Source organism: Hippoglossus stenolepis, chromosome 9 (assembly GCF_022539355.2).
Source record: "Hippoglossus stenolepis isolate QCI-W04-F060 chromosome 9, HSTE1.2, whole genome shotgun sequence".
Taxonomy (NCBI): Eukaryota; Metazoa; Chordata; class Actinopteri; order Pleuronectiformes; family Pleuronectidae; genus Hippoglossus; species Hippoglossus stenolepis.
The window spans coordinates 21,200,259-21,214,560 of record NC_061491.1 but is presented as its reverse complement, the minus strand read 5'-3'; the positions used below and the strand labels follow the sequence as shown (position 1 = coordinate 21,214,560).

Sequence of the window (14,302 nt, the reverse complement as noted above, 5' to 3'; positions counted from 1 at the left end):
TCAATCCCTGCTTCTCGCTCAGAGAGGAACCGCAGAGAGTGGATTCACTGTGGGGTTTTTTTTTTTATCAACGTCTCTTCTCTAGAATCAGCTCCTCTGCTGAACACCTTGTTGAGTCCACAGTGGACCACATGCACATTTAATGGACTTTTCAACTGTGCAATATTCATTTCTGTTGCTGAAATTCAATGGCTGTGTGCGAATAATGGGTCAAACTGATCACAGCACAGAGATGCAGTGAAAGTTTCATTGGTTTGTGTGTTTTTAATGAAGTGAAACTTTAGCGCTCATGAGAATCCACACAGGAGAACAGGTAGATACTGAACGGATGGGGAAAATGAACTCTGCGGTAAAACACAACGGTTCTGCTTTCCAATGAAAACTAACATGGTAGATATTAACATGACAAAATGATGTCGACACAATGACAAGAAAATGTCTCATCAGTAAAGAAATGAGTTCATATCATCCTAACTTCATGATTTGAGACTTCAAGAAGCTTTTAATTACAGGAAGGCAGCAACTAATAATTATATTTTTATTATCCTTTAATCTGCTGATTATTTTCTAGATTTCTTGATAAACTGAAGATGTCGGTTTATCTGAGTCTAATGTGACGTCTTCATGTTTCTTATTTTGCTCAAGCAACAGTCTGAAACCAAAGCTATTCAGTTCACTGTGGTGTTAAAAAAAAAATTGTATTCCTTTTGAGAGGCAGAAAACAACAATTCTGGGGAATATTTTCTTGAAAAATGACTTCAGTTTATATATAGGTAGTAAGTAGTTGTTTTTCTATTATTAGTTATATAATTATAACTTTTCTATTAAGTTAAAATAACAATCTTGTTTGTGTGTTTATAGCCCCACACTGACCCGATCATCCAGAGTGTAATGATACAGAAAGTCAGTGTTTTCAGTTATAGAAAATTCTGTCAGATAGGATCCCCAGTTGCTCCGAGTGAAGTATTAATTAATGTTTCCTTATATATTAAACAATGGGATATCGGTTTGTATATGAGAGGGTGGAACATCCTGTTTCATGCCCTTCTAAATGTACTGAGATGTTATGCAATCAGAATAACTACTACACGTTCCTTTTGAGATCCAGCAGCTGCGCTACAGATAAACTTCAAAACACTGAAAACTTAAGCCCGGCATATTCTGTTGATCCATAAAGAAACATTATTGCTCATATGCCTATTCAAGAGTCTAAGGAAAAGTCTTGCTGTCTGAAATGTCTTATATGATTATTTGTTGATCCACCACCCATCAAATTTTTCACTGGACGTGTTTTTCCCATGTTTCATAGCATTACATACATTTGTAGGCAGTCACCATACATTTGTCCTTATTGCTGGAAGAATTACCCCAAGCAAATGATTTCTCATCATGTATAATCAATTTTTACAGCGTCACATTCCTCTCTGTTTCAGTTATTTACTCAGATACCAAAATGCTATACGACACGATGGAAGTGAAATAAAAAGGGAAGCAGTTAGGGGACAAAAACAAATCTTTCACTTCACTTCATTGATCCACTTTCACAAACACCTTTTTAAATGAGTGGAAGAGTTTCGGAGCAAGTTTGATTTTTAATAAAATTAATTGAACATGTATTGCTCCTTGCAAGATTAACATCTAATGTCCAAGTAATAAAATTTCATCAAGGATATTCGACTCCATTGGTGCATTATTCCTGAAAAGAGGCCATAGCCCTTGTTTGTTTGTTTAGAACAGTGCACTTCCTGTCTGTTCTCTGTGGTGCAGCTCAGGTAAGAGCTTCCTGTTTTGCTGGTCAGTGAGAAAAAAGGAGATGGAGCTGAAATTTCTTCCATGTTTTGTTTCATTAAACTGTCCCACCCCAGATTTAACCTGTTACCTCCTTTGACCCGCAGCCAGGGAGCTGACTGTAATCCCAGATGACGACTGTCCTCCTGTACACAGAACAAAACCCTGGCTCACTGACAGAGAGGTGAGGGGACACATCAGGTCAGTGGCCCTGCTATTCACGGACACGTTTAGACATATTTAGACTCGGTTTGCTGGGATTCTAATATTGGGACTTTTCGTGGGTTTTCAGTGCAACGGGACAAAGTGAACCTCCTTCCCTTTCTCTTCTGTCTTATCTGGTCAGTCTCCTCCTTAAATAAACAGCACCCTCTATTGTCCGTTTTCTATGCAGCCAAGTGTGAACACATGCAAAGAATATTACTTTGCATTAGCTCCATGAATGCAACATAAAGAAAAAGGATGAAAACAGAGAAAAGGGGGTAGTATAATAGAAAAACTGTTATTGTCCACTTGTGTGAAAAATACATACATACATACATACATACATACATACATACATACATGGGATTCCACTAACAACATTGTTAAAACAATACAATACGTATAAGAAAGCGAGCCTGTAGAAGTTTGAGAGTTTTGAGAGAATAAAAGAGTTCAATAAATGGGGAAAAATGAAAATGAATGTGCTGAAGTTCATGTGATAAAGAAGCTGAAGTGAATATGTCCAACATCACTCATTGAGGGTAAGTTTATATCTTTTTTTTTTTAAATGTCAATCATTTTATTTTCTTGCTTTAATTCTATGGTAAACTCCCAAACATTTTAAAATCAAATAACTGTAAATAAGGTTTTGTTAAAATACTTTATCTGCGCAAATAAATAATTATTAAAATAAGCATCGAGTTCACCGCGTCTCGTTTTCTTTTTCTTGGTATGACCCTCTGACGTCACTTCTGAGGAAACAGAAACATGCCGCGCTCCCCCCCCCCCGGCCTCTGACATAGTACCGTCCAAAGATGGCGTCCTCCGTGTTGAGCCGCTGTGTGACTGCTGCTGTCAAAGTGAACCGTTTCTCTCCGTCTCTCTCAGGTCAGACTCTCCTCACCCCGGGAAACTGAGGCTTTAACCCACAGCTGCACCTTCAGTGAATGTTCTCCCGCTCTTAAACAGCCTGTCCGCCATCATGCGGGGCCTGTGTGTGTCTGTGTGTGTGTGTGTGTGTGACCTGGTGGTGTTTTGTGTGTTGCAGTCAGAAGATGGTTGCTCTCCGCAGCTTACACCGACACCAGACTGTGGGAGGCGAGAGAGAAGGACCCTCACAACCTGGGTAAGAGATCCACCTGAGGGGGAGCCCACACCCACCGAGCACTTTATCAGGAACACCAGGCTGCCTCAGTTCTGTGTGTCCTTTCTGACCCTGCTCCATGTTGACATGTCCACAGCACATGTGTTTTATCACCTTCACATTCTTCCTGATCTTGGCTTTATCGTCCTCACTGGTTGTCTGTCATGAAGTCCATCCCTCGTGCTGTAGACCTTTCCTTTAACTTGGTGAATCCTGCAGAAACTGTGTGATCCTGTCCCTGGGTGGGTTTCCTCCCACAGAGGGGAGGGGGGGGGGTGTCTGTCCTTATTAGAGACACAGGGTGATAGACTGGCCGCCTGTATATGCTCGTGTGGGGGATAAGTGTGTACACAGAACGAGTACTGGAGCAGGACATGTGTTACAGTGGATGTTTCTAGTCTAGAAGGTCAGTGAAGGAAGCTGCCACTAAATCAAGAGAACTATAATCCACGATTGGATATCAAACCTTTTTTTATTTTTTCGGTACAGGCTTAAATGCAAAGTGAAAAGGAAAATGTCATTTGACGGCAGGTCAGGATCATAACTGCATTTTCCTCTTCGATCACATATTTCCTGATTTAATAAATACATAAATTTGCTTTATGTAACATTTGAAGAGTGCAGCTTATTGTTGGTTTAATTTAGTATTAAAAACACATTCAATGTTGCATGACTGACTATGTGCTGTAGTGGAGCTTATACTGTGTGTGCGTGTGATCAACACAGGATGGCAGTGTAACACTGCAGCATCACGGTTCACTGATTAATAAGTGTTCAGTATGATTATCACACAGTCCGTCATGGCCCATATCAAATGATATTTAAATGAAGATTAAAATTTCTTTGAATCGATCTTAACTGATGATGAAACATTTGATGACAGAATTAACCAGAAGAGCCTGTGTCTGCAAAGGCTAAACAGTTAAATTCCTCCCAAAATCGATCATGTTTGATTGGACATGACTCCTCAACTATTGAAGATACATACATGTTGATTCCCTTCTGAATCCACATTATGTCAACTACACATTAGTGGTAGTTACAGGGTTACAGCCATATTTGTTACTGTACAGTCAACAGTCCCTGAAAAGAGCCCAACCCCAATGAAAACCCATCTGCTAGATCTAGATTTTTATTTGGATCTGCACCAAATTCCACACACTAACTGAAGCTACACACAGAAATCAGTCCCCTAAATATGCCCAATTTAATCATCAAGATCCACGAGTTATTCCCTGGGAAATTGGTCAAATGTGAAAAACTAAAAACACTGAATCTCACAATGTTTAAGAAAGAGACAAACAATTCCTGGAACCGCCCCTTTGTCCAGATCCTCACCAAAATGTAATGGCTTCTTTCTTGGCTCATGTCCCATCGTTCCACCAAGTTTAGTGAAAATCCTTTCAAGCAGGTGTTTCCCAAAGGGATACCTTAAATTCTTAATATTTTGATTATTGCTTGTTTCTTACATGTTAAACTGTGTAATAATAGTGTTGTGTTGTGTGTTGTGTCACAGCTCAACTGGCTGCCACGATGGACAGGACATATGACAGGAATCTCCCAGTTAGCTCTCTGAGTGTGTCGCGGGTAAGCTGCGTCCACATGGAAATTGACTGTTTAATTTGTTGTTTAACTAACAAATGTGTTTGAATTTTCAGTAACGATTTATATTTTTCTGTTTGTGCTTCAGTTTGTTGACAACATATCATCTCGGGAGGAAATAGATCAAGCAGAGTATTACCTCTACAAGTAAGAGGAATTACTTTGACTCTTTGTGCGTCTGCATGTCTTTGTCAGCCATCTGCTGCTGCTGCCTTGGTTTCGGTCCACTGTACCAACTTGTGTGCTTATTTTGGAATGAATTGTCTGTTTGGTTTGTCTGTTTTGGTTTATGTTCGGTCACATGCTTTTCTTTGTTCCGGGCAACTCCAGACTTTCCTGTTTACTCCCTCCTCTGGAATCTGCACCCATTCTTCTGATTACAAGATTTAGGATATTTCCCAATCGCACACTTGTTCGCGGCCCATACATTTTCATAATTGAGTAAGAATTGAACAACAACTTCTCCACTTTGGGAAGTTTCGGAGTAAAACACACATTGAACAGTTTTTGATGCGTTTGGTTTTCACACATTGTTAATATTTCTGGATGAAGTCGGGTGCTTCAGCAGCTAAATGTTTTATTATACATTTGTGACATTTGATTACAGCTGCATGCCACTTCTTTTCTTTTTCACATCTTTCCTGTTAGCTGTGTGCGGATTTCTAAGTTTATTACCCCCCCCCCTGCCGAGAAGGTTATGTTTTCACCGCTTTCTGTTTGTTTGCTGGTTTGTTTGTTTGTTTCTAAGCAAGTCGGTCAGAGAACCCATTAAAATTTTGTGCAGATCCAGGGAATAATACATGGGGGGAAAAAAATCAGGCACATTTTTGGAACTGATATCTGTGAGTGTGGGAGATTTGGTGCAGTTTGACTGGATTTTGGGGAATGTTGGGGCTTGGCGGAGGAATGAGTTGACTGAGTGCCATTCACGTACATATATGTGTACATACATGTGTTTTTCATTCCTCCAGGTTTCGTCACAGTCCAAACTGTTGGTACCTGCGAGACTGGTCTGTTCACAGCTGGATCCGACAGTGTATAAAATACGGGGCCAGGGATAAGTCCCTGTACACGCTTAAAAACAAGGTACACGCATCATATTCTCTTCCCTCTGTTATTTAGAAGAGGCTCATCGTCAAAACCAGAGAGGAAATGTAATCAGCGGCTCTGATCAGGGCTGACAGCTGCGGTTATCTTCCAGGATGAGCGATTATAGATCCCTTCTTAACAACCCAGATGCATTTTCAAACTGATCTGAGCAGCACAAATAACATCAAACATGTTTGACATTTCCCAAGCATGTGTACTGTTCTTGAATGAGTCGTACTATCTGGGAATCGCTGCATTATTCCAAAGGCAGAGACGTCAACTGGCCGGTGATGTGTTTACATTGAGGTAAAGCGGCGTATACTCTTGTTATGGCCGCCTGTTGTTTTGATTGGTGTCAGTGTCAGTGATGCTGTAGGAATCTGCAGTTGTTATTGTTGTGCATGATATACACCGTCTTTACCAAATCATGTCGAGTAAACAATGTTGAAGGATAAATAATGTAAAAGATCGAGTTGTTGTACATGTGGCGTGAATATTCAAAGTGTGTGTTTGTGTGTTTGTGTGTGTGTGTGTGTGTGTGTCTGTCTGTGTGTAGGTCCAGTATGGAATATTTCCAGATGATTTCACCTTCAACCTGCTCATAGATCCTTACATTAAGGATGGAGACTTTAAAAGTAAGTAACATTTTTCCCACGAAAGATTTAGGGGGGGGAAAAACCAGACAGGCGGCTGAAATCAAGTACAAGCCGCTGCGGCTTTCCAAACACTCTCTTGTTGACTGTGAATATTGCCAGGAGTAGGAGCCGCCTGTCAAATCACTAAAATCATATTTCAAACATTTCTTTCCTTGTTTGTGAAAGACAGAGGTAAAGGAGAAGCCTGATTACTTCTGACATTAGACAGTAAACAGTGTCGTCTTTCAACTAATGAAGGCGCATAGTTCTATCACATAGTTTCCAGGTGTGTGGGCACTGTAGTTTTTTTTTATTTCAGTCAAGACTACAGACACAATCCATACTGTTGGTACATCATCTCTTCTTGTCCTCCTCCTCTGAGGTAGTTAGATGTCACCTGACAGGACAGTTAGCTCCACCACACAAAGAACTAACTCCTAATATTCACTTAACAGTAATGCTCGAAACATACTTTTATCTGCATTTCCTTTTGCTTATATTCTTATAAGTTGTTTAAAATGACGATGGAAACTTGGCTCGAGTATTTCTCGACTATAAGAAAACTATAGAATAACAGCAGTTTTATCCAGGGTAACTTCATCCCTAAGTTTTGGCAGAAGCTCCTCTCCCAGAAAAGTTTTCCAGATTCACACACACGAGCAGTCGCTGGGGGCCGCCCACCTTTGATTAAAGGGTGTTACGTTTTTCACACACATAAATGTCATGAGAAGTAGAGACGTCCCAAATAGTTGACTCTACGTAGACTTTATGTAAACTCTACGGAAGCATTGGCCCTGCAAGGTTCAGACGTTTTGAAACACTAGGTGGCATTATGAGCCATGTTTAAACCACAAATGTAGAATATTTGTTTTATAAATTTGATAATACAAGTGATATAAACACCAGTAAGTGTTTCAGCAAAGAACACAAAGTTTCAGTATCACTTTAACTTGATCAGGGTCAAACTGACTCTTACCTACTCTTGCCCTAAAAAACACTGTAATGTTAGCTACAATTAGGTCAAGAAGCGTTACTGAAATATTATTTTAGATGGAAATATCTGAAAACATCATCCAGTACAGCAGCCTGACAGAAAGAAATCCATGATAACAACATTAGAAGACAGTAAAAATGCCCCTGACATGATGTTTCTGTGGTACAGGTGCGTGCTCTGTGGTTGAAGAGGTGATGCTTCAGGAGGCCTTCGACCTTCCCTCCACTCAGATTCTGTCTCTCTACGCTCTGGGCTCTTACTTCGCAGCCAGACCACAACTCACTGTGAGTGAAACTGCAGCCGCAGCAACATGGACGGCGCTATGAAAATAAATGATAGCAGAATATTCTTACTCTTGGCAGGAATGCAGTGCATTACTCCTACGGTAAAGTCATCAATGACAAGTTGAATGACTGCTGATGCTCGGAGTGATGTATGAGGGCTTTATTCATTTTGGAAAAATGGATTCCTGAAAGTCATTAGTGTGTGAATGTTTGTAGCAGAACCAACCAATGTGCTTCCAGATGAAACGTGTGCACTTGTTCCTCGCTGTGTTCAGATGTCAGAGGATCGGGCGATGGGGGCGTCGCTGCTCATTTGCGGACTGAAGCAAGAAAACACTGTCGGCCTAAGCGCTCAGCTACTTGGAAATGCTCTCCTAGGTGTGTGTATTGATTACCTTGTTTTTTTAAATTTTTACAATGGTTGATTGGTCCAACACGTTTTTCATTATGCTCCATGTCTCATTAATTCTCATCTTCCTTTTCCCATCCAGGCAAAGTAGAGATTTTAGGGGGCATTCACGCCGTGTTTCGAGGCATGCCTCTCTTCTGGGGTCGTGGATATCTGGACCGAGCGCTGGCTGTCATGGAGCGAGTAGCTGCTGCTGCTGATGACATCAAGCTGTCCAAAGACACGGTGAGGACATAGACATTTAGATAATTGATCTCAAAGTTGATTTTTATTTAGTTTTATTTGTTTTTGAGGGCTAACACATTGTATGATAAGGAAACTAAATCAATGCCGCATGGTGTAACCATTATAGATGGCATTACTCTGAACTGATGCATCAGAATCTGTAAAACAGGAGCAAAATAGTTGCATGATGCAATATCAGAATTCTCTGTCCGTCTGTATGTGGAACGCATATCTCCAGAACCAATAATCGTATTGGTCTCACACTTAACATTTGTATTGTTAAGGGCCCAATGAAGTGCAGAGTCGAAATTTGTTGCAATTTAGACACATGATTCATACAATATTAATGACGTTTTTAAATAAACATTCGACCAGGGCTCTGTAGCAGTGGAGGCTGAGACTTATCAATGCAAGTATTCACGAAAACGGCAATGATAACTGATTCCCCAGGTTGAGGTTCTTTGTTCTGAGTCAGTCTTCACTGAACTTTGAATAAACACTGAACAGCTCCTTGTGCAGCAGCTTCAGGGCTCTGTGGACTGAGTCCAGCAGTCTGTCTTTACTTTGACGTGGCTCAATTACTGCAGGTCTATTTTACAGATTCAGAAAGAAAATCCCCACAGGAAAGCAAACAGCCCCGTCCAAACAGACATATTACTGCCACTGCACTAGGATAAAAGAAAACAGGAAAAAAACGGGGCTTTGGAGTAGGTGGAAACCATATTCTTGTTTTCTAATATAATTAGGTCAGCAGTTTACCCTTTTTATGCTAAGCTTACCTAGACACGTCCACACCAATGAATGAAATAAACACTTGCATGCATGCAGTGTTGTGAGGTTGGCTTATTTCTGATTAGTTCACACATAACTCCTAATATCAGTGACATCATACGTGGTTTATCTTACCGGCAGAAGAGAATAACACAGTACATACAGTGCACCATAATACACAAACATGGCTCATACAAGCACAGATCAACAAACACGCTGCCAGACAGCATCACAGCCTGTGCTCATTTGGACTTTTGCTATTGATCTGCTCCTCAGACTGTGGCTTTGACGTCAAACAAACAAATTTCCCAAATTATTGGTGTGAGATCGTCTGTGTTTTGAGTGAAAATGCTGCATAGACTCAAAGAGTGATGGTGGTTCTGCACAACATCATGTGAAGAGACAGGCCTCTGTTACTCTCCAGGTGTGGTGTGTGACATAGACAGTCTTCATCCGCTGAGATGGAACACACATGCTGTCATTTAGCTGTTATTTTTACATGTATGCACGCACATGCGACCGGCTGTAGCGCCTCTAATCCGCCCTGCGCTGTCCAGTTCAATAGCTGAGCTTTGTTCCCATCTAATGAGATTCTGAGGGGCCTGGAGCGCCAAGCATGTCTGTGAGAATTACCGCAACAGGAATTAATGCAGCCAGCGAGACGGCGGCAAAGCAATAATGTAGACGGAGCAGATAACGCCACAGGACACAGAGGAAATATTACATCTCAAATGAAGGTGCTGGCGACTGGAGACTGCCACCTCAGGTCACCGTTAATCGTACCTTTTCTCTGAGAAGAAGAGGTGACTTGTCATGTAACGTATTCACCCTCTTTCATCATTGTATGACTCTTCCGTCATCAGTCAAATAGGGAAAATATCAGATGCTTAGTTAATATGATAACACAGGAAAAGGCCCTACCAGCTATTTCTGAAGATTTCAAACTGCACTGAAAACATAACATCCTAACATTCATTTCAATTTCTTTTCAGCTGGACTACATGAGTGACTTGCTGCAGGAGTTGTCTTCCAGCTCAGACTCCGAGTCCTCTGGAGAGGAGTCAGGAGGAGAGGAGGACAAGAAAGAAGAAGCTGTAGATGAGGATGATTTGGCCGAGCAGGCTAAGCTTCCTCAGTATGTCACCAGATTCAAGGTGGGTTTCTGTTTCCTGTCATGAGTGGGGTGGCAACTTAAGATTTTTGAGTAGAATCTTATTACACAGCATCCTAGGGTTGTCTTTTTGTAATATTAGTATAACACACACACACATGGGAAGTGATTTACGCTGTCGCCTCAGAGCAAGAAGGTTCTTGGTTGGTTCTTCTGTGTGGAGTTTGCAGTTCTCCCTGTGACATGCAGGTTGGGGTTAGGTTTGTGTCTGTATGTCAGCCCTGCAATACACTGGTGACCTGTCCAGGATGTACCCTGCCTCTCGCCCAATCTCAGCTGGGGTTGGCTCCCGCTCCCCCAATACCCTTAAAGGATAAGCCGTATAGATCATGGATGGAGAAAACACACAATCAAGAAAAAGATTCAGTCTGAGCTGAATTACGGTGTTTGATGATAAAATAACTTTGACCTAAAGTAATGAGACGATGCACATTGTATTGAATTATCTAACTAGCAAGTAAAATAGGGGATGAAGAAACCTTTTCATCTGTTTAAAACCCAATTGTCAGCTTTGGAAAATGATTTGCATCATCTCCATGATAATAATTAGACAGTGATTTGCAGGCAAAGATGACGCTTCATCACTGTAAGATTCTATCCTGCTTTGTTCTATTGTCAAATGCAGAGGGATCATTTTTTTAGATGATTAGATTAAGAGAAAGTTTCACTGCATCTCTCCAATTGATTAAAATAAAGCTATTTAAGGGAGCTGCCAAAGTGTTATTACCACACTCGTCCTGGGAATCTTTTTAATTGCATTCAGTGTTACACCCACTCAGATGAATTTTATTTGTTCTGAAGATCTGACACATGTTCTGGACAGATTCTCTTCCCCGTAATGCAGTTTTATCTTTGTTTATTAGCTTTCTCTCTTTTCTTCTTCCCTGCCTTTTTTGGCACATGTTGATGTTCTAATCATGAAATTATGACCTTGTGTTTAATGAGAAAGTATTGGCTGGATGCCTTGATCAGAGATTAGAGCTCATATGAAAAGGCCAAATTCCATTAAATTCAATCAAGCTGCACCAAGTTATACACACTTGTAGATATTAGTCCTAAATTTGACAGATTTTCTTTCCTTAAAATCCACGAGTTATTCTCTGAGAAATTGGTGAAAATGTCAAAAAACCTTTCTAGCAATGTTCAATGTTTTATTAAAACTGATTTCTAAATTGAAGTGTGTCTTTATGTGAATATCCAAACCTTAACGTATTTATAGACTCAAGGAAATCTATCTCTTTTTGTGGGGTTCAGGAATGTCAAAGCTGGAGCATTTGAAATGTATTAAATAGACTTTATTGGCTTTGGGGAGTTTCACCAAAGTTATTTAAATAATGTAATGAGGTCACCGTTTGACGCCTTCAGCCTTTTCCTTCTTTCTCTACCTCCCCAGGATCTGAGCTGCCAGCTGGAGACTCAGGGTAAAGTGGACTCTGCCTCCCTCCAGGAGTTGGTGAGCGCGCTTGCCCAGCAGAACCTGGCTGCAGCAGAGAAACCAGACCTGGAGCAGTACGAGAGCCGGTTGCAGGCCTGGGAGGCCGAGAAGAGGCAGCTGATCCAGAGAGAGAAGGAGATGAGGGAGAAGGCCAACCAGGAGAAAGAAGAGAGGTTAGCTGCCAAGGCTGCGGCTCAGCAGGCATGAAGACGGAGCTGAACCCTCCTCACTGATCTGTCCTCAGAGCATGTACAGAAAAGTTGTTTATACGTAGGAGATAACAAATAAAATTGTGACATATTACATCTGGTCCTTTCACTAGTTACTGTTGTAAATGGTCAATTATTGTTTTCTTATCTGATAAATATTGTTCTGTTTTTAATAAAGTTGAATCAGGCTAATTAAAAGTATGAATAATGTCACAATAAAAATAATTTCCATTTTCATTTGTTACAGAAACTCTCTCTCTGTTTTATTGTATTTCTGTGCAGGACTATGGGATGATATCATTATTGGAACACACGCTCCCATCAATTGTTAAGCCCGGTGGTTGTGGTGACCTCATGTAATCAAAAAGAAAGGAGAAGCTGGGGAAAGCTCTCCGCGACACATCCGCCCCGTCCTCTTCCTCTCTGCCCGCACTGTGTGTGTCTCTGTCAGTCAAAAGCATCTCTGGGAATAAAAGGGATATTGCACACAAGAATTATTTGCTGATCACCCGTCTAGAGAAAACCCAAACTCTGTGCATGGAACGAACGGAATGCATTTGTGACCAGAAACATTTCCGTTCACAAATGAAATCTTGCGTCATGCAGTGCAGATCCAGGTAAAGACTCATAGTGAGAGAAGAGGTTGAAATATTGACCAGTCAGCTGATGCACGACCAGCACTCATCAGTAAAAACAGCACACGGCCAATGGACAAAAGCCTGTGTTGTTTAGAGTCTGCAGAAAGATAAGATAATAGATCTTGGGAGAAGAAAATGCTGTTGTGGTTTTGCACATAATGCATTCAATCCACTCACTATTCAGTATTCAGAACATGATCTTGGGAAACAGCCTGGTATGCAGTCCAGTATGAATGAATGGCACAAAATCCTGAAACAAGAACCATTGTGAACCCGAGGCTCCGTCCTGGCTGCCATGATCGACCAAAGTTTCCTCGCCACTGTGATGTGTAGAGAGCCCCCAGCAGATGTTTTTAAAAGTCAAAGCAGGTGAAAAAGTATGAGATTTATCAGGTGTCCCAGTAAACCAGGAACTACCTCGCTTCAATTGGATTCTAAATATACAAGTTTCATTTACTACATTTACCCAATTTATCCAACTATTGACTGAATATCTTAAGCTGTGATTTAGATTATTTACACGAGTTGCTAATAGAAAATAACATTCATACTCCTGTTTACATGTTACAGAGCACGGTCTAATTATGACATCAAAGGGAAGCCGTTTTGTCAGGCCCAGGTCAATTCTCATAAAAATAAAAAAAAAATCCAAAAATGTGTTACTCACTCTCTGACGTAACCTGACCGAACATCCCTGAAGTGATTTGCTCATGCTGAAGACGTAAATCTTGAAAAATGGGTCGTAAAGTTATATTTTTACATTACAACTCAGGTCAGTGCAGTTTTTAGCAAGTAACCAAACGAGTAAATCATACATTGGTATGGGGACTATTTTCAGGTGCGGATTAATACAAATACTCCACTGAATATTACAGCAGCAGGACAATGTCTGCAGGATTGAAGTTAATTACTGTATATGTGTGTTGGTTATTATGAAGGACCATGAAACCCAGTGCATTGTGTGGTTCACTGTGTTGTTATTGGAGCTCTATTTGCACAGAGAAATTAGAGCCAATGAGACAATATTGATTCAAGAAAAATAGAGAATATTTCCAAACTTGACCTTTTAAGTGTTTATCGTTTTATGGCAGAAAAGGGAAAATATTGGATATTTGATTTTGAGTCTACACAGGCATCTCATAACCGCTAATACCATGAATAAAAGTAGTAGAGTGCTTTTTATTTTATACCAGCTTTGCTCCATAGGCTGCAATCGCTCAGGTCTTGTTTTGTGTGTGTTATCTTTATCTCGCACTGATAAGCTTTAAATGACGCATCTGAAATAATAAAACCGGGTCATTCGGTCCTTGTTCTCAATTTAAAATCACTGGTTTGAAAGTAAAAGGGCTGTTTACATTTCGTGGTCGTTGGTTTTTGGCCGTCATTTCGCAGACAGGTATGTTAACACTGGTGATGAACTCAGTCAGGTGAGGTGTCAGGAAGTTTGACGTCCGCGTCACTGGTCATCAGGTGCCCAGAGCCCTGTAAGTGCTTTAATAGGTCTGTGTGTGGGTTTTCATGGGTTTTTTCAGTTGTGTAGAATCTGAATAAGAATGGTTGATGCATTAGAGCGTGGACACAGAACACCTGCTGCTATATCAACAATTTATCTCCACCACAGAGCCTTGTAGAATAAATACTTCAGCTGGTCGGAGCGGATAAAACCAAGGCAGCACATCCTCATCTGACGCTCTGTGTTAAGTG

General features: G+C 40.8%; 1 protein-coding gene across 1 annotated transcript; it reads left to right on the top strand.

The window, feature by feature from the left end:
• Positions 1-2,779: 2,779 nt before the first annotated feature.
• On the top strand, positions 2,780-12,197 carry mrps27 (mitochondrial ribosomal protein S27). The gene is made up of 11 exons (XM_035166857.2): positions 2,780-2,880; positions 3,041-3,118; positions 4,653-4,723; positions 4,827-4,885; positions 5,710-5,824; positions 6,384-6,462; positions 7,625-7,740; positions 8,016-8,118; positions 8,232-8,374; positions 10,138-10,299; positions 11,710-12,197. The coding sequence occupies exons 1-11, from the start codon at positions 2,808-2,810 to the stop codon at positions 11,956-11,958; spliced, it is 1,248 nt and encodes a 415-aa protein (XP_035022748.1). The 5' UTR covers positions 2,780-2,807; the 3' UTR covers positions 11,959-12,197.
• Positions 12,198-14,302: the final 2,105 nt, after the last annotated feature.

Coding starts and splice junctions, on each gene's coding strand:
- mrps27 (XM_035166857.2), top strand. CDS start 2,808: ATGGCGTCCTCCGTGTTGAGCCGCTGTGTGACTGCTGCTGTCAAAGTG. Junction 4,724..4,826: donor GCTCTCTGAGTGTGTCGCGG/GTAAGCTGCGTC, acceptor TTTGTGCTTCAG/TTTGTTGACAACATATCATC. Junction 6,463..7,624: donor TAAGGATGGAGACTTTAAAA/GTAAGTAACATT, acceptor TCTGTGGTACAG/GTGCGTGCTCTGTGGTTGAA.